The sequence below is a fragment of the Callithrix jacchus genome, chromosome 10 (assembly GCF_049354715.1).
Source record: "Callithrix jacchus isolate 240 chromosome 10, calJac240_pri, whole genome shotgun sequence".
Taxonomy (NCBI): domain Eukaryota; kingdom Metazoa; phylum Chordata; class Mammalia; order Primates; family Cebidae; genus Callithrix; species Callithrix jacchus.
Window position 1 is genome coordinate 13,524,949 of NC_133511.1, and position 20,763 is coordinate 13,545,711.

Sequence of the window (20,763 nt, forward strand, 5' to 3'; positions counted from 1 at the left end):
GTGGATCACGAGGTTGAGAGATCGAGACCAACCTGGTCAACATGGTGAAACCCCGTCTCTACTAAGAATGCAAAGGATTAGCTGGGCATGGTGGCGTGTGCCTGTGATCCCAGCTACTCGGGAGGCTGAGGCAGGAGAATTGCCTGAACCCAGGAGGCGGAGGTTGCGGTGAGCCGAGATCACGCCATTGCACTCCAGCCTGGGTAACAAGAGCGAAACTCCGTCTCAAAAAAAAAAAAAAAAAAATTAAGCTATCAAGTTTTTGTTACAAACATAACTGGCAAGATCCTACATTAACTAAGTTAAAACTCTGATCAAATAAGGCAAAATATCTAATTACTAACCTTTAAAACTCCTAATTTAGCATTGTGATGAGAAGTTTTATAGGTTTTTCCATTCCTTCAAGCAGGGATGCTATTTTCATCATTCTGATGCACATGTTTCCTGATCTGAATTGCCTAGTCTTAAAGACGTTTCTAAATTTAAAACTAATAATAAATGTTCCCTTACTCGAAAGAACTGGCAAGGTGTGCCTGATAAAATTCCTTCAAAACTAAAGATGAGGTTCCCAATCATAAAACAAAACTTAAGTACCCAAGAAAAGCAAAAAAAAAACCCCAAGAACTGAAGAGTCAAAGAAAATGTGTAGCATCAACACCAAAAACTGGACAACAGAGATGGCTGCTAACCTCTCAACACCCATAAAACAAGGAATGTTCCTCAAAAGCCCTGGGATTTTTTTCAGTTTTTCTTCCAGCAACAAGGCCATGCTGATCCGATTTATTCATGGAGTAGAAACCTAAAGTAACCATAATAATATGGCTGTCTAAGAAAGACAGATAGCAGCTTTCTGTGGACACAGCTGAATTATATGAAATGGATTGCTTGGTAATTTTTGTGAATGATGCAAATGTCAGTACATGATGAAAATCCCTGTCTGAATTCATCAACTGGCTTAAAGGTTTTAAAAACCATCAAAAGAGTTTAAAATTTAGCCACTGTTATATCATGTAGAGGGGTTTAAACTGGGACTTAAAAACAAGAAACAAAGGAACTAATCATTATTTACTTTTTAAATTTTTTTCATCTCTTTCTTCACATGTACTGAGTAAAAAATTCCAATAGTACAAAAGGGTACAAAATGAAAAGGAAATCATCTTCTTCCGCCCTAGTTCTATTTCCCAAGGGGTACCACCATTAATAGTTTCTGATATCTTTCCAGGAATTGTCTATGCACATGAATATACTGTTTCATGATACATAATGTCCTATATCTTGTTTTTTCCTTATTTTAGAATACATTAAGACAACATTTTTCCATTTCTTTGAATACATGCCCCAACTAAATATGAGAAATGAGGCTGAAAAGCATATTGAACACACCTCCAAAAATGAAGGAAAATACAATTTTAACAACATATTGGTAGGCTTAATTGAGAAACTAGGAGAATCTCAGAGCAAGATATGAGAAATCAAATTTACATGCCTATTAGTTTTAGAAACAGCAATGGTAAAATGTTAAATTACTACTAGGTGGGTCTTGGTATGCACTTTCCATTTTTAATAAAAGATCAGAGAGGTGATGTGGGATTGGATTATGAAGGGTTCTAAATGACAGGAAGAGTTTAGGTTTGATCTGATGAACAACGGATAAAACACTGCAGGTTCCTCAGAAGGGAAGATATATGAAGGGGAAAAGGCATTTAAGTGGATTAATCTAGCCCATGTGAACAACTGGTTCAATGTGAGATGACACTAGGAAAAGAAAGCTTGAGTTATGGGGCTGAATAAACCAATTGTGATGAGACAGGCAGGACGGTGCTAGGCAAAACATCAAAGTAGGACATACTCTGAACGTCTCAAAGAATGAAGAGCGAAAGCTTTGTCAAACAAGGGAATATCATTGTCAATCACATAAAAGGAAACCAACAGTGCAATATACCACACCAACAGAATGGAGAAAAAAAAACCAATGTTCATATTGATTGACGTAGAAAAACATGACAAAATCCAACACACATTCATAATAAAAACAATCAGAAAACTAGGAATAGAGGGAATTTCCTCAACACGATAAAGGGCCTTTATTAAAAAAAAAAGAGTGAACATCATATTCAATGGTAAAAGATTGGAAGCTTTACCCCTAAAATCAGGAACAAGACAAAGATGCCTACTTTCACCACAGCTGTTCGACACTGTACTGGAATTTAAGCCAGAGCAATAAGGCAAGAATAAAAAATAAATCCATCTAAATTGCACAGGATGAAAAGTAAAACTGTATTCACAAGTAACATGATCCTATATATACACAATCCCAAAGAATCTGCAAATAAGTTACCAGAGCTGCTAAACAAATTAAGCAGCTTCAAGGTAAAGATAAATAGGCAAAATTCAGTTGTGTTTTTATACAACAGCAGTAACAATTCAAAAAGGAAATTAAGACAATTACATTTATAATAGCATGGTAAACAATAAAATACTTAGGAATAAATTTAACTAAAGAGGAAAAAAACCTGGGCTGGGCATGGTGACTCACAACCGTAATCCCAGCACTCTGGGCAGCCGAGGCGGGCAGATCACAAGGTCAGAAGTTCGAGACATGCCTGGCCAACACGATGAAACCCCATCTCTACAAAAAATACAAAAATTAGCCAAACATGGTGGCAGGTGCCTGTAATCCCAGCTAATGGGGAGGCTGAGACAGGAGAATTGCTTGAACCAGGGAGGGGGAGGTTGCAGTGAGATTGTACCACTGCACTCCAGCCTGGGCGAGAGCAAGACTCCATTTCAAAAAAAGAAAAAAAAAAAGCCTGTACACTGAAAACTATAAAACACTGCTGAGGCTGAGCATGCTGGCTCACACCTGCAATCCCAGTACTTTGGGAGGCTGAGGTGGGTGGATCACTTGAGCTGAAGCATCAGAGACCAGCCTGGGCAACATGGTGAAACACGGTCCCTACAAAAAATACAAAAATTAGTCGGGTGTGGTGGCGTGTGCCTGTAGTCCCAGCTTCTCAGAAGGCTGAAGTGGGAAGATGGCTTGAGCCTAGAAGATGGAGGGTACAGTGAGCCAAGATTACACCATTGCACTCCAGCCTGGTGACAGAGAAGACGCTGCTTCAAAAAAATAAAAATTGTTGGACATGGCGGCTCACTCCTCTAATTCGGCTCTTTGGGAAGCTGAGGTGGGTGGATCACCTGCGGTCAGGAGTTTGAGACCAGTCTGGCCAACATGGTAAAACCCCATTTCTACTAAAAATACAAAACATTAGCCAGGCATGATGGCACAAAGCTGTAGTCTGAGCTACTCGGGAGGCTGAGGCAGGAGAATCGCTTGAACCCGGCAGATGGAGACTGCAATGAGATCTTATCACTGCACTAAAGACTGGGCAACAGAGTGAGACTCTGTCTCAAGAAAAAAAAATTCAAAGAAAACTGATGAAAGAAGTTAAAGACTTAAATAAATTGAGAACACCCAGGTTCATGAACTGTACTAGTCAGAGTTCCCCAGAGAAATAGAAGTGAAAGGAGATAAATATAGGAGGTTAGATTAATTATAAGGAATTGGTTCACATGACTGCAGACTGAGAAATCTCAAAATCTGCAGTTAGCAAGCTGGAGAACCAGGAGACCAGCAGTGCAACTTTAGCATAAGGCTGAGTCCCAAGAACAGGAGGGCTGAGTTCCAGTCTGAGTCTGAGGTCCTGCAAACCAAGAGAGCTGATGGTTGTCTAAGTTCCAGCATCAGGACACAGGAAGATCAAAATACCAGCTCAAGCAGTCAGGCAAGCAAAGCTTTTTTGTTTGTTTGTTTTTTGAGACAGGGTCTCACTCTGTTGCCCAGTCTGGAGTGCAGTGGCATGATCTTGGCTCACTGCAAACTTCACCTCTTGGGTTCAAGCGATTCTCCTGCCTCAGCCTCCCAAGTGCCTGGGATTACAGGCACCCACCACCACACCCGGCTAATTTTTGTGTTTTCAGTAGAGACAGGGTTTCACTATGTTGGTCAGGCTGGTCTCCTGACCTCAGGTGATCTGTCCACCTCGGCCTCCCAAAGTGCTAGGACTACAGAGGTGAGCCACTGTGCCGAGCCCCCATGAAGTTTCCTCTTACTCAGCTTTTTTGTTCTATTCAAGTCTTCAATTGATTGAATGAGGCCCACTACCCCACATCAGGAAATTCAAACTGCTCTACACAGTCTGATTCAATGTTAATCTCATCCAGAATCACCCTCACAGACACACCTAGAACAATGTTTGACCAAATGTCTGCATACCTTATAGCCTAATCAGTTGACATATTTTAACCATCGCAAAGTCAGTATTTTTTTTTTTGAGATGGGGTCTCTCTTTGTTGCCCAGGATGGAGTGCACTGCAACCTCCACCCCCCTGAGCTCAAGCAATCTTCCCACCTCAGCCTCCCAAGTATCTGGGAACACAGATATGTGCCACCACGCTCGACTAAGATTTTTTGTATTTTTGGTAAGGGTAGGGTTTTACCATGTTGCCCAGGCTGTTCTTGAACTCCTAAGCTCAAGTCTCAGCCTCTTTCCGAAGTCCTGGGATTACAGGCGTGAGCCACACCACCGCATCTGACCACAAAGACTTAATACTATTAAGATGGCTATACTACTCAAAGCAATCCAAAAGTTCAATGTAATCCCAATCAAAATTCCAATGGTCATGTGTGTGTATGTGTATGGCAGGGGAGGGAGTTCTAGTGAAAAATCAGAAAACCTGCTAGACAAATTCTAAAAGAGCTCTAATGCTTAGCCTTTCTTGCAGAAATAGAAAAGCTCATCCTCAAATTCATAAAGAATTCCAAAGGACCTTGAAGAACTAAAACAATACTGAAAAGAAGAGTGAAGTTGGAGGACTCCCACTTCTTATATCAAAACTTACTATTAATCCAAAGCTATGGATTAGTCATTAAAATGAAGAACTAATACATGCTACAACTTGAACAAATCTGAAAAACATTTCAATAAATGACAGATACCACACATGACAGGTCATATCATAACAGTGTAGTGCTGGCATAAGGACAGATATATAGACCAATAGAATAGAATTCTGAGTACAGAAATAAACTCCTATCTACGGTCAACTGATTTTCAACAAGAGTGTGAAGACTATCTGATGGGGGAAAAAATCATGTCTTCAACAAATGGTGTTGGTACAACTGGATATCCACAAGCAGAAGAATTTCACATTGGACCCTTGCCTCACACAATACATAAAAATTACTCAAAATGGATCGACAACTTAAATAACTAAAACTATAAAACTCTCAAAAGAGAGCACAGAGATAATTTCCACGACCTTAGATTTGTCAATGGATTCTTAGATAAGATACCAAAAACAGAAGCAACAAAAGAAAAAAATAATCAATTGGACTTCCTCGAAGTCCCATTTGAAGAAGTGGCACCTGTAGTCCCAGCTACCTGGGAGGCTGAAGTAGGCCCATGCGCTTTTCTTCATCAAAGGGCATTATCAAGAAAGTGGAAAAACAACTGGTATACAAATCAAAGAAATACATAAAAAATATACAGTGCTGGCCAGGCACAGTGGCTCATGCCTATAATCCTAGCACTTCGGGAGGCCAAGGTAGGTGGATCACCTAAGGTCAGGAGTTTGAGACCAGACTGACCAACATGGTGAAACCCTGTCTCCACTAAAAATACAAATATTAGCTGCAGGTGGTGGTGCACGCCTGTAATCTCAGCTTCTTGGGAGGCTGAGGCAGGAGAATCACTTGAACCCAGGAGGCAGAGTTTGCAGTGAGCTGAGATTGAGCCACTGCACTCCAGCCTGGGTGACAGAGCCAGACTCTGTCTCAAAAAAAAAGGAAATACACAGAGTATAGACTATCAAGAAAGTAAAAAGACAATGGGGAAAAATACTTCTATATCATTTATCTGGTAAGGGTCTAGCATCTAGACGATACAAAAAACACTCTTTGAACTCTCTTTAAGTCAACAACCAAAAAACAGACAACCCAATTCAGAAATGGACAAGAACTTAAAAATACATTTCTCAAAGGAAGATATACAAATAGTAAGTTTATGAAGACACCTAACAATAGCCATAAGATTAACGTGGTCAAATCAAAGCCACAATGAGATGCCACTTCACATCCATCAGGATGACTGTTAACAAAAACAAAAATAACAAGTGTTTGGTGAGTAAACAGAAAAACCAGAGCCTTGTGCACTGCCGATGGGAAAACGTAAGTTCCACAGAACTCTAGAAAAGTTTGCCAGTTCCCTAAGAGATTAAACAGAATTACCATATGAGTCAACAATTCCTTCTAGGAATTTTGGGAATTCCTCCCAAAAGAAAGGAACACAGGTACTCAAATACAAGTATATGAATATTCATAGCAGAACTATTCATAATAACCAAAAGTTGTAAATACCTAAATGTCCATCTATGGCAAAACTGACATGATCTATACGTGCGGTGGAATATCAGTCATTAAAAAAAGAATACATGCTACAACTTGAACAAATCTCAAAAACATTCCAAAAAAGGGCAGATGCCACACAAATTCTATGATCTATTTAGATGAAATCTCTCTAACAGGGAAATCCAGAGACAAAAAGCAGATTGGTATTGCCAGGGGTTGAGGGCGGGAGGAATAGGGAGTGACTGCTTAATGGTTATGAAGTTTTCTTTCAGAGTAAAGAAAATGTTTTAGAACTAGACAGAATTCATAATTGCACAATATTGTGAATATATTAAATCTCACTGAATTTATACACTTGAAAAAAATTTTTTTTTTTTTTGAGATGGAGTTTCGCTCTTGTTACCCAGGCTAGAGTGCAATGGCGCGATCTCGGCTCACCGCAACCTCTGCCTCCAAGGTTCAGGCAATTCTCCTGCCTCAGCCTAATGAGTAGCTGGGATTACAGGCACGCGCCACCATGCCCAGCTAATTTTTGTATTTTTAGTAGAGACGGGGTTTCACCATGTTGACCAGGATGGTCTCGATCTCTTGCCTCGTGATCCACCCGCCTCGGCCTCCCAAAGTGCTGGGATTACAGGCGTGAGCCACCGCGCCCGGCCGATAATTTTTTTTTTGAGACGAAGTCTCGCTCTTTTCGCCCAGGCTAGAGTGCAATGGTGCGATCTCAGCTCACTGCAACCTCTGCCTCGTGGGTTCAAGTGATTCTCCTGCTTCAGCTTCCCAAGTAGCTAAAATTACAGGCAACTGCCACCTCTCCCAGCTAATTTTTGTATTTTTAGTACAGACAGGATTTCACCATGTTGGCCAGGCTGGTCTTGAACTCTTGATTTCAGCCTCCCAACGTGCTGGGATTACAGGTGTAAGCCATGCCCAGCCTTTTTTTTTTTTTTTTTTTTTTTTTTTTTGAGACAGAGTTTCACTCTTGTCACCCAGGCTGGAGTAGAGTGGCGCGATCTTGGCTAATTTTCAGTATATGTGCTGACAAAACAAGAACAATCTGGCTAATTTTTGTATTTTTTTTTTAAACAGAGTTTCGCTCTTGTTGCCCAGGCTGGAGCACAATGGTGCCATCTCCACTCACTGCAACCTCTGCCTCCTAGGTTCAAGCGATTCACCTGCCTAAGCCTTCTGAGTAGCTGGGATTACAGGTCTGTGCCACCACTCCCAGTTAATTTTGTATTTTTAGTAGAGACAGGGTTTCTCCGTGTTGGTCAGGCTGGTCTTGAGCTCCCAACCTTAGGTGATCCACCCACCTCGACCTCCCAAAGTGCTGGGATTACAGGCGTGAGTCACCGCGTCGGGCTAATTTTTGAAGAAATACATACGTACGTAGATCAAGAAATACATCAAGAGGCTGGGCGCGGTGGCTCACGCCTATAATCCCAGCACTTTGGGAGGCCGAGGCGGGTGAATCACGAGGTCAAGAGATCGAGACCATCCTGGTCAACATGGTGAAACCCCGTCTCTACTAAAAATACAAAAATTAGCTGGGCATGGTGGTGCACACCTGTAGTCCCAGCTACTCAGGAGGCTGAGGCAGGAGAAATGCTTGAACCCAGAAGGCGGAGGTTGCAGTGAGCCAAGATCGTGCCATTGCACTCCCGTCTGGGTAACAACAGCGAAACTCCGTCTCAAAAAAAGAAAAAAATACATCAGGAAATATACAGCGCTGGCTGGGCACAGTGGCTCATGTAGTAGAGACAGGGTTTCACCATGTTAGCCAGGCTGGTCTTGAACTCCTGACCGCATGTGATCCACCAGCCTTGGCCTCCCAAAGCGCTGGGATTACAGGCGTGAGCCACCATGCCGAGCCCCACTTCAAAATAATTTGATGTTATATCAATTTTGCCTCAATTGAAAAAGAAAATTATTTGGGGGCAGTGGCACACACCTGTACTTCCAGCTTTGAAGCAGGTTGAGGCAGAAGGATCACTTGCACCCAGGACTTCGAGACAATAGTACACCATGATCATGCCTGTGAATAGCCACTGCACTCCAGCCTGAGCAACACAGCAAGACCCCAACTCTACAAAAACACGAATGAATAGAGAAACCTGTATATACATCCCCACACTGGAAGGAAGGAAGAAAAATGAAAGGAAGGGAGGAAGGGGACACCAGAAAGTAGTAACTTGGGCAGGAAGACTGAAAACAGAAAATGTTGTTTAGGGCTTGTTAGGTTTAAACAGCCTACCAGCCATCATGTTGTATGCATTTGGTACCTACTGAGACAGATCTTTAGTTTGGTTTTGTGTATCTGATATTTTGATCCCTGTTTTATGTAGAAAGCCTAAATGCTGGAAATAGTGCCATGCAGCCCAGACTCCAGCACACATCAGCCTCCTGGCAAATCTCACTCTTCCTCAGCATCAGTTTCCAGAATGGTAAATGAAGTACACCAAAAGCTTTGACAGCCCTGCATGACTATCAAATGAAGAAATGCAAACGGAAATTGTTAGCAAAAGGAAGAAATGCAATAGAAATGTAAAATACTGGGTCTTGCCTGTCCAATTAAACTCTTCTAGAGTTTACAGTAAAAAAAAATACTGATATCCTGGGCCAGGTGCAGTGGCTCATGCCTATAATCCCAGCACTTTGGGAGGTCGAGGCAGATAGATCCCAAGGTCAGAAGTTAGACACCAGTCTGGCCAATATGGTGAAACACCCATCGCTACTAAAATATAAAAAATTAGCTCGGTGTCGTGGTGTGCACCTGTAGTCCCAGCTATGCAGGAAGCTGAGGCAGGGGAATCACCTGAATCTGGGAGGTGGAGATTGCAGTGAGCCAAAATCACGCCACTGCACTTCAATCTGGCAACACAGCAAGACTCTGTCTCAAGAACAACAACAAAAAAAAACTGATATCCTGTGTTATAGTTTTGGTTTTATCACTTACTAGCTGTGTCACTGCAAATTCTATTTCCTGGTCATACCAAATTTTATTTCATAGACTGCCTATGAGGGCTCAATGAAAATATAAATTAAAGCCGGGCGCAGTGGCTCACGCCTGTAATCCCAGCACTTTGGGAGGCCCAGGCGGGTGGATCACGAGGTCAACAGATCGAGACCATCCTGGTCAACATGGTAAAACCCCGTCTCTACTAAAAATACAAAAAATTAGCTGGGCATGGTGGCGCGTGCCTGTAATCCCAGCTACTCAGTAGGCTGAGGCAGAAGAATTGCCTGAACCCAGGAGGCGGAGGTTACAGAGAGCCGAGATGGCACCATTGCACTCCAGCCTGGGTAACAGAGCGAAACTCCATCTCAAAAAAAAAAAAAATACATATATATATATATATATATATATATATATATATATACACACACACACACACAAACTCCATCTCAAAAATATATATATACATAAAAATTTATATATATATATAAATTAAAGTGTTACATAGTCAAGTGGTAAGTCAGAAACTTTGGTTTTAGAAAGGCTTGTACTAAAGTCAGAGAAATGTTATGCTTCAAGTCAGAATGGCTAGAAGTCACAGCTCTGCTACTTAAAATTTAATAATGGGTAAACTATATTCCTCATCTGTAAGATAGAAGAACACAGACTTCAGTTTAAAATCTCATATGGGAATAAAGAAAAAAAAAGAGCCAGGTATTGTGGCTCGCACCTGTAATCCCAATACTTTGAGAGGCTCAGGCAGGAGATCACTGGAGTGCAAAAGTTTAAAACCAGCCTGGACAACATTAAGAGACCCCATCCCTACAAAAAATAAAAATATCAGCTAGGCATGGTGGTACATGCCTGTGGTCCCAGCTACTCAGGAGGCTGAGGTAGGAGAACTGCTTGGGCCCAGGAGGTTGAGGCTGCAGTGAACTATGATCGAGCCACTGCACTACTCCAGCCTAGGTGACACAGTATAAAACCTTGTCTCAAAAAAAAAAAAGGCCGGGCATGGTGGCTCATGCCTGTAATCCTAGCACTTTGGGAGGCCAGGGTGGGTGGATCACCTGAGGTCAGGAGTTCAAGACCAGCCTGGCCATCATGGTGAAACCCCATCTTTAAAAAGAAAGAAAGAAAAGAAAAAGAAATGAATAAAATAAAACTCATATGAGGCCCTTACAAAGCATTACTAACATCTGAGGTTGGGCACGGTGGCTCATGACTGTAGTCCCAGCACTTTTGGAGCCTGAGGCAGGAGGACTTGGTTCAGAAGTTCATCCAGCCTGGGCAACACAGAGAGACCCCATCACCACAAAAACTTTTAAAAGGAACCAGAGGCCAGATGCAGTGGTTCATGCCTGTAACCCCAGCACTTTGGAGGCCAAGGCAGGTAAAAATACAAAAATTAATTGGGCATGGTGGCATGTGTCTGTAATCCCAGCTACTTGGGAGGAGAAGGCAGAAGAATCACTTGAACCTGGAAGGTCAAAGTTATAGTGAGCAGACATAGCGCCACTACACTCCACCCTGGGTGACAAAGCGAGATCAGTCTCAAAAATAAAATAAATAAAAGTAGCCAGGCATGGTGGTGCATACCTGTGGTCCCAGCTACTCAAGAATCTGAGGACTGCCTGGGTCTGGCCAGTCAAGGCTGCAGTGAGCCTTGCTGGCGTCACCCCACTCTAGCCTGGGTGACAGAGTGAAACTCTATCTCAAAAACCAAACAACAACAAGTCTCAGTTTCCTTATCAGTAATAAGATAATAGTTCACACCCTGCTGGGTTTTTGTCAATAAAAATGTACAGAGAAGTGCTTAGGGTGGTACCTAGCATATGGCAGACACTAGTAGTACAAGTGTACGTTCCCATGCCTAGTATAACAACCCTGGGAAAAATAAGTATGCAGCAAATGTTTATAGCCAAGGAGGTTTATATTCAAGCAGAACTGTTCAAAAAGCATTGGGAAACACAGTGTAGAAGTCATTTGCAACTCAGGATTAGAAATGCAGACTTGGGGCCAGGTGCAGACTTGGGGCCATGCATGTAATCCTAGGACTTTGGGAGGCCAAGGTGGGCGGATCATCTGAGGTCAGGAGTTCAAGACCAGCCTGGTCAACCTGGTAAAACTCTGTATTTTTGCATTTTTAGTAGACTAAAAATACAAAAATTAGCCAGGCATGGTGGTGCGTGCCTGTAATCCCAGCTACTCGGGAGGCAGGAGAATCACTTGAAACCTGGGGACAGGCGAGGGAAACACGGAGGCTGCAGTGAGCCAAGATCACACCACCACACTCCAGCCTAGGTAACAGAGCAAGACACCGTCTCAAAAAAAGTAGACTTGGGAGTTGGAGGGAGGCAGGGAAAAAAAAAGGAAAAAAAAAAAAAGTAGACTTGGAAACAGTCAAGAAAAGAATGATAAAAGCCGGAGACCTAATGGTCAGTCCCTGAAAAAATATAAAGGTAGATGAACAAGAAAATGCATAATCCAAAAATCTGAGGGAGTACAGGTCAGAAAGTAAGTCAGCTGTACCAGTGCAGGGATCTAACAGGACACTGAACTGAAAGAGGCTGGAGTTCTGCCATAGACTATGTGATCAGTAAATCAACTCCCTAAACTCATTACTACATTTGCAAAATGAAGATACCAATGCACCCGCTAAACATCTTTTCCAGGGCTAATATTCATAAAAAGTTGTAAAATGACATAGCCCATTCAGAACTAAGGGCCTACTACAGTACTCCTGTCTGTGATGAGACTATGGCAAGGGATTTAAAAATACATACTGGAAGTTTTTAGGAAAAAGCAGAAAAGTTAACGAATGAGTAACAACAGACTCAAACCCCAAAATAAGTATCAACAAAAAAGTGGTAATGAGAGGCCGGGTGTGGTGGTTTACACCTGTAATCCCAGCACTCTGGGAGGCTGAGGTGGGTAGATCACCAGGTCAGGAGTTCAAGACCAACCTGACCAAGATGGTGAAACACCATCTCTACTAAAAATACAAAAATCAGCCAGGCGTGGTGGTAGATGCCCTGTAATCCCAGCTACTCCGGAGGCTAAGGCAGGAGAATCGCTTCAACCCGGGTGGCAGAGGTTGCAGTGAGCTGAGATCTTGCCACTGAACTCCAACCTGAGTGACAGAGTGAGACTCTGCCTCAAAAAAAAAAAAAAGTGGTAATGAGAAATCATAAAAGCCTAAAATAATAAAAGCATGAGGAGTAGGTACGGTGGCTTATGTCTATAATTCCAACACTTTGGGAGGCCAAGGCAGGAAGATCACTTGAGCCCAGGAATTCGAGACCAGCCTGGGCAACATAGTGAGATCTCATCTCTACAAAAAAATTTTAAAAACAGCTAAGCACAGTGGTGCATGCCTGTGGTCCCAGCTACTCAGGAGGCTGAGGATGGAGGATCACTTGAACCTAGGAGGTTGAGGCCACAGTGAGCTATAATCACATTGCTGCACTCCAGCCCTGGTGTCAGAGGGAGACCCTGCCTTGACAAGGTAGGCTGCTGAACAGATTCAGATTCTGATTACATAAAACCACTCACTGCCCTTCAACCTAACCTGCTGCTAGCTAGTTAGTCCCTTTGCAGGCCTCTGAGTCATCAGCCATTTGCTGGAACCCAGACTGGTCTACACAGCCATCTCATTATTGGGCTTTTGTGGAAGCTGTTGCTGCCACCCTAAGTTCTGTAGCAGAATCTGGGAACCAACCTCCCTCAATCTCCTGTCAGCCAAGAGTTAGTATCTTGCTCAGGTCTATATTTTCTAAGTTTTCTATATTGAATTTGAATACATTGTCTTTGGGAAATGTTTTAGAAATGAAACAGGTGGCTGGGAGCAGTGCCTCACGCCTATAATCCTAGCACTTTGGGAGGCCAAGGTGGGTGGATCACCTGAGGTCAGGAGCTCAAGACCAGCCTGGCCATCATGGTGAAACCCCATCTTTTAAAGAAAAAAAAAATTATAAAAATAAAAAAAAGAAATAGGTGGGGTTAGAAACTTTGTTCCAAAAGCAAACAAAATAAAAGGAGGAAAGTAGAGATAACAGCTGGATGGGGCAGCAGAGGATTTTGTTTTTATTTGGTTTCAAGATAGAGGTCAAGTGCACAGCAAAATGGAAAATGCAAATCCATATGCTTTTCAAAATTTAATATGCAAATGAATCACCCAAGAATCTTGTCAAAAGGCAGAATCTGATTCAATAGGTCTAGTCTAGATGGGGGCACAGGCAGTGGTATGCTGATTGGCAGTGCATGCTAGTTTCCTTGGTAGAAATATTCCCACCTTAGCACAGTTATCAGCATGAGGTCACTGAACACAGAGCTGGAAAGAGATGTACAAAATCAGCTGGAGAGGCAGAACAAGCACGCTCAACTTTCTGCATTTCTAAACCCTAAGGAATGTGAATGCCGCTGGTCCATGGACCATATGTGAGTAGCGAAGGAGAAGACAGTGAAGGTGTCTGGGGGTTAGACTAAGACAAATGAGAAAAAATATAAAAAGAATGAAAGACATCATCTGGATCAGAGTTTGCCAAGCTCAGCACTAATTTACACATAACTCTGTTTTGGGGCGTACTCCTGTACTCTGCAGGATGTTCCTGATTTCCACACACTATATGGCAGTAGCATCCTCCCTCTGGAGTCACAATGAAGAAGTCTCCAGACATTGCCAAGTCCTTCCTGGATGACAAAATCTCTCCCTAGTAAAAACCATTAATCCAGTTTTATCTCTAAGAAATGAAAATGGAGAAAGGAAGGGAACCTTTTCCACCGAAATAAGAGAAAAGAAGGCTGGGCACGGTGGCTCAAGCCTGTAATCCCAGCACTTTGGGAGGCCGAGGTGGGTGGATCACGAGGCCAAGAGATCGAGACCATCCTGGTCAACATGGTGAAACCCCGTCTCTACTAAAAATACAAAAAATTAGCTGGGCATGGTGGCGCGTGCCTGTAATCCCAGCTACTCAGGAGGCTGAGGCAGAATTGCCTGAACCCAGGAGGCGGAGGTTGCAGTGAGCAGAGATTGCGCCGTTGCACTCCAGCCTGGGTAACAAGAGCGAAACTCCGTCTCCGGGGGAAAAAAAAAAAAAAGAGAAAAGAGATGAGTTGGATTAGGGAGAGGAGGACAAAACATGAGACAGGGTAGAAAGAAGAAAAAGAAAAGAAAAAAAAACATGATGACAGGGAGCTCTTTTCAGACATTAGCGAGCTCAGTCAAGCAGAAAAGAAGATTATCTATTTAGAAAGACTGTAGGGAGGACTGGAAGTTTAAAACGTTAGGAGAGTTCTAGAAAAGGCATTACAAGAGTAATGGAAAGGCTGTGATTCAGGGCAATGGGCCTATCAACTATGAAATAGGACCAGGGACACCTTGGACTCTTGTATTTGCCTAGATACAATTCTGACTGTACCATTTCCTTGCTGGGTGACCTTGGACAAATTATTTAACAAGTATAAGCCTTCTCACAGAAACTTCATGGAGTTGTACAAGCACTTAGAGAATGCTATGTTAAGTTCTGGGCAGAGTGGCACACAGTGCATATTCAATTAGCAGTAGCTATTACTATTATCCCCATTATTTTCCTTGGTAAGTACTTGCTTCATTTTACTATTGGTTTAATTTATTTGAAGAAACAGAACACAAGGAGAGATCTTGCCTAGTAAGATGATATTTGCCAGCAAATCTTAAAAATACTGTTTGTATTTGGGGACAGGGGAGCATGAGAGTTGTGGAAACCGATCACTGACTTACTGATGTTTTAAAAATCACAGTTAATGAGACAAAGTAAAAGGAAATGAAAGCTCAATAAATTGAGAGAAAGCAAAAAGGGCATTAAAATTTCACTGAAACTGGCAGATTTTTATAGGGCTTCAGCTGACATAAAGAATGTGTGATGTGAACCCTCAGTATAGCTGCCAAGAATGACAGGTTTATAAGAACCAAATTGAATTCAAGTTGTTTATCCTGTAATAATAGTAAACTTTGTTGCTATCAAAGTCAATAATTGATTAAAATACAAGAACCTGTCAGTACATAGTATCTTTAGACACTCAAATACCAGTTTGCAGTCTGGGAGATTTAGCAGTATCATTGTCTACTCTCAGAGTCGAGTCCAAACTGAGAGCATATTTCAAGAGTACTACATATTTCTCTCACTAAAATTCTTGGGAGGCCAAAAAGTTTTGTCTGTCCTGTGTACAACTGACCAATAAGGGAAGGGAACAGTCTAGGCTTTAAATAGCTTCTGAGTGTCAGGGGAGGATAGGTCTTCTCAACTAGAACAATGAAATATCCTTTAAGGGAAAGGAAGAATGCCTCGGAGAGTTCAAAATAAAAGAATCCATTCTAACATGAAACTCACGAAGACGAGGAAGAAGTTATTAAAATATTTCCTGTAAGGTGCTTTTCCTGTAAGGTCCTTTAATCTATCCTGATAACTTTTAAGCATTTTATTAGCAAAAATAAAAACGGCAAACATTATCAAGCATTCCAAGCTTATCAGCTTTCCGTATAGGGCAAATCACTGGGAAGAACAGAAAATATCATCACTCTGCAGGTGGCCAGGAATCAGAGTACTCCAGCCAGCCACAGCCAGTGGAGTTCCAAGCCTTCCCAAAATAGCTATGACTTACATACAAATGCTCATCAAGCAGCTCACACACAAACTCTCAAATGGAGAATGCTGAAATAGGGTCACTACTCAAACTGCAGCAGAGGTAAATGAAGATGCCACTGATTAATAGGCACATGGTCTTAACTGACTGAGCCATGCAAATTTAAATATGACTTCTCTCCCTTAAAATAGTCTCTTCTCTAAATCACTATGATAGTTCCCAAAGTAAACTTTTCCCATGTTTTTAAGTCAGTGTCCTAAAAACAAATAGAACTGATCTCTGAAGCCAGAGAAAAATCCTGACACATTTCAGTTGGCACTTGTGAACATCTAACAATAATATTTCCATTAGAAATCACTGCATGAAAAACCAGGCACATACTTTCGTTTTGGAGCCCAGAACCTGCAACTATCTTTTTCTACATGCATTTTAAAAAGTGCATCCAGACGGGCGCAGAGACTCACACTTGTAATCTCAGCACTTGGGGAAGCCAAGGTGGGCGGATTACCTGAGGTCAGGAGTTTGAGGCCACCCTGACCAACATGGAGAAACCCTGTTTCTACTAAAAATACAAAATCAGCCCGCCATGGTGGCGCATACCGTAATCCCAGCTACTCCAGAGGCTGAGGCAGGAGAATCACTTGAACCCGGGAGTGAAGTTTGCGATAAACCAAGATTGCGCCATTGCACTCCAGCCTGGACAACAAGAGCAAAACTCCACCTCAAGAAAATAAAATAACACCGGGCATGGCGGCTCACGCCTGTAATCACAACACTTTGGGAGGCCCAGGTGGGAGGATAATGAGGACAGGAGATCGAGACCATTCTGGTCAACATGGTGAAACCCCTTCTCCACTGAAAACACAAAAATCAGCGCTGGGCGCCTGTGTCTGTAGTCCCAGCTACTCAGCTGAGGTGGGAGGATCGCTGGAGCCCAGGAGTTCTGGGCTACAGTGTGCTATGCTGATCGGGTGTCCGCACTAAGTTCGGCATCAATATGGTGACCTTCCGGGAGGAGGGACCACCAGGTTGCCTAAAGAGGAGTGAACCTGCCCAGGTCGGAAACCGAGCAGGTCAAAACTCCCGTGCTGATCAGTAGCGGGATCGCACCTGTGAACAGCCACTGCACTCGAGCCTCAGCAACAAAATGGGATGCCGTCTCTTAAAAAAATAAATAAATAAATGGAAAAAAAATTAGCTGGGCGCCGTGGCGCACACCTGTAGTCCCGGCAACTCCAGAGGCTGAGGCGGGAGATCGCTTGAACCCAGGCGGCGGAGGTTGCAGTGAGCCGAGATCAGGCCACTGCACTCCAGCATAGCAACAGAGGGAAACTCTGCCTAAAAAAAAAAAAGAAAGAAAAGAAAAGAAAAAAGAACAAAAAACAGCCAGGCGCGGTGGCAAGTGCCTGGAGTCCCAGCTACTCAGGAGGCTGAAGGTGGGAGGATCGCTTGAGCCCAGGAGTTCTAGCCTGTAGTGTGCTATGCCCATCGGGCGTCCTCACTAAGTTGGGCATCAATATGGTGACCTTCCGGGAGTGGGGACCAGCAGGTTGCCTAAGGAGGGGTGAACCTGCCCAGGTCGGAAACAGAGCAGGTCAACACTCCTGTGCTGATCAGTGGTGGGATCGTGCCTGTGAAAAGCCACTGTACTCCAGCCTGGGCAACAAAGCCAGATGCCATCTCTTTATTTAAAAAAAAAAAAAAAACAACTCAACGGAAAAAAAAATTAGCTGGGCGCCTTGCGACTCCCGAGGCTGAAGCGGGAGAATCGCTTCAGGCGACAGAGGTTGCAGTGAGCCGAGATCTCGCCACTGCACTCCAACCTGGACAATGAAGTGAAACTCTGTCTCAAAAAAAAAGAAAAGAAAGAAAGAAATGAAAAGAAAAACAAACAAAAAAAAATGCCAGGCACGGTGGCGCATGCCTCTAGTCCCAGTTACTCGGAAGGCTGAGGTAGGAGGATCGCTTGAGCTCCAGAATTCTGGGCCGTTGTTCGCTATGCTGATCGGTGTCCGCACTAAGTTCGGCATCAATATGGTGACCTTCCGGGAGCGGGGGACCACCAGGTTGCCTAAGGAAGGGTGAACCCGCCCAGGTCGGAAACAGAGCAGGTCAAAACTCCAGTGCTGATCAGCAGTGCGATCGCGCCTGTAAAAAGCCACTGCACTCCAGCCTCAGCAACAAAGCGAGACGAGTCTCCTAAAAAAAAAAAAAAAATGGCCAGGGCGGTGGCTCACGCCAATAATCCCAGCACGTTGGGAGGCCGAGGCGGGTGGATCACGAGGTCAAGAGATGGAGGCCATCCTGGCCAACATGGTGAAAACCCGTCTCTACTAAAAATACAAAAAAAATTAGCTGGGCATGGTGGCACACGCCTATAGTCCCAGCTACTTGGGAGGCTGTGGCAGGAGAATTGCTTGAACCTGGGAGGCAGAGGTTGCGGTGAGCCGAGATCGTGCCATTGCACTCCAGCCTGGGCAAAGAGGGAAACTCCGTCTCAAAAAAAGAAAAGATTTCTTAGCAAGGTTACATAGAAAAAGAAAAAAAAAAAGAGAGAGGGGGAAAAAAAAAAAAAAAAAGCCGGGCGTGGTGGCACACGCCTGTAGTCCTAGCTACTCAGCAGGTTGAGGTGGGAGGATCGCTTGAGCCCAGGAGTTCTGGACTACAATGAGCTATGACGATCGGGTGTCCGCACTAAATTAGGCATCCATATGGTGACCTTTCCGAAGCGGGGACCACCAGGTTGCCTAAGGAGGGGTGAACCTGACCAGATCGGAAACAGACCAGGTCAAAACACGCATGCTGATCAGTAATGGGATCACACCTGTGAACAGCCACTGGACTCCAGCCTAGGCAACAAAGCAAGACGTTGTCTCTTAAAAAAATAAAATTAAATTAAACGAAAAAAAATTAGCTGAGCACAGTGGCGCACACCTGTAGTCCTGGCTACTCCGGCGGCTGAGGCGGGAGAATCGCTTGAACCCAGGCGACAGAGGTTGCAGTAAGCTGAGATCGCGCCACTGCACTCCAGCCTGGGACAACAGAGGGAAACTCTGTCTCAAAAAAAAAAAAAGAAAGAAAGAAAAAGAAAACAAAAAAACTGCCAGGGGCGGTGGTGCATGCCTCTAGTCCCAGGTACTTGGGAGGCTGAGGTGGGAGGATCGCTTGAACCCCAGAATTCTGGGCTGTAGTTCGCTATGCTGATCGGTGTCCGCACTAAGTTCGGCATCAATATGGTGACCTTCCGGGAGCAGGGGACCACCAGGTTGCCTAAGGAGGGGTGAACCAGCCCAGGTCGGAAACGGAGCAGGTCAAAACTCCGGTGCTGATCAGTAGTGGCATCACGCCTATGAAAAGCCACTGCACTCATCTGGGCAACATAGCGAGACCCCACCTCTTAAAAATAAAAATTAAAAAATTTAAACAAACAAAAAGTGCGTTCGTACTAAATACCACTGACCTTCCAGGCAAAAGAGTAAAAAGGTATAAAAGGATTCAAACCTGAAGGTATCTATCAGACAGCTTTGTAAGACAAATATAAAGTCTCTCATTTCCGAACTTGTATTTGAATAACTGACACAGAATTCCCATTCTGTCTTGAAAAAGTGCAGTACTTGAGGGGTGAGGAGGTGGTGGAAAGTTGTAACATTCCGAAGTAACACTAGAAGACATGCTCAAATTGCCCTCTTCCCAAGTTTCTTCATACAGACAGACATTAGCTTCTCTCCCAAACCAGGGCTCTTTCACTCTCACCATCTTAGCTCAAGTCCCTGTATTGATTTCAATCTTCTTAGACTTTGGGAACAAGAGAGCCTTATCAGTAGGCTTTCTATTCATCACGCTGCTCCTCCTCCCCCTTAAAAATCTAGAGTGATGAATACAATAATTGGCGAGGCTGCGCTGTTTTGTTTTGTTTGTTTTTAAAGCCGGTGGGGAGGGAGGGAAGTGGTGGTAACTGGGACCACTGGTCTTACAGAAGACCCTGTTAATCCCGAACTTGGAGGGAGGTAACTTCGGTCTGCTTTAGCCTTTTAAAAACGCCGCCATAAAAATCATTTAAAAGTCAAAACAAAACCAACCAACGCTGCCGCTTTCGGAAGTTTCTCACCCGAGTCCGGGCCCAGGAGCGCTCACCTTACTGATCCCTGCGGCGGCGAACCCCACGTCCAGCCCTTTATATCCTTGCTTTCCCAAAATCTGGAAATCCCCCTCCAACTTCAGCTCGCCCACGGACGCGAAGATGCAGTCCTCAGTCTCCGCGGCCCGAGCCCCACAGAGCCCTCGGCCTTCTCACCCACGCTCGCGGGCGCACCCCTCCGTCCCGCCCGGCCGGACGCCCTCCGCAGCCCGCAGCCAGCAGCCCCACAGGCCCCGCACGCTCCCTTCAGGGCCCGGAGCCCGCCCCCAGCTCCCGCTCCCCGCCGCGGAGCTCACCGAGCCGTGGCCGTCGGCCGCGCCGGCCGCGTCGTCCTGCTGCAGCTCCGCAGTCATGGCCGAGGCGCCCCGCCGCGGGTCACCCGTCTCCCGCCGCCGACGCCGTCGGCCCAACCTCGCAGAACTAGGCCCCGCCCACCCCATCTACCCCGCTCTGTCCCGCCCCCGCCCGCAGCGCGCGCCGGAGGCCCGGCCCACACGCTCCGCCCCCGGCATGCGCGCGCACGCAGGGCGCGCGGCCCAGGGCCGAGTTACTCTGCGTGCTCCCGCGCACGCCAGCCGGCCGGGCGCCCGTCACGTGACCCCGACCCCGCCTGCCGCCCTTGGTCAGCTTCGCCGC

At 44.5% G+C, this 20,763-nt stretch overlaps 1 protein-coding gene and 1 non-coding gene across 44 annotated transcripts in view; both read right to left on the reverse strand.

Annotated features, from left to right (window-relative positions):
- USP28 (ubiquitin specific peptidase 28) overlaps positions 1-20,541 on the reverse strand; it is an 83,890-nt gene extending 63,349 nt beyond the window's left edge. For all 43 annotated transcript variants that reach the window (XM_078339510.1, XM_078339500.1, XM_078339505.1 and 40 more), the window contains exon 1: positions 20,424-20,541. Coding sequence is in view for 26 of the 43 variants with exons in the window: in XM_078339499.1 (XP_078195625.1) it covers positions 20,424-20,480 (57 nt within the window). In the remaining 17 variants the exon portion in view is untranslated. The remainder of the gene's footprint in view (positions 1-20,423) is intronic.
- On the reverse strand, positions 4,709-4,771 carry LOC118145970 (U7 small nuclear RNA). The gene has a single exon (XR_004731443.1). It is a non-coding gene; the product is annotated as a U7 small nuclear RNA (small nuclear RNA).
- Positions 20,542-20,763: the final 222 nt, after the last annotated feature.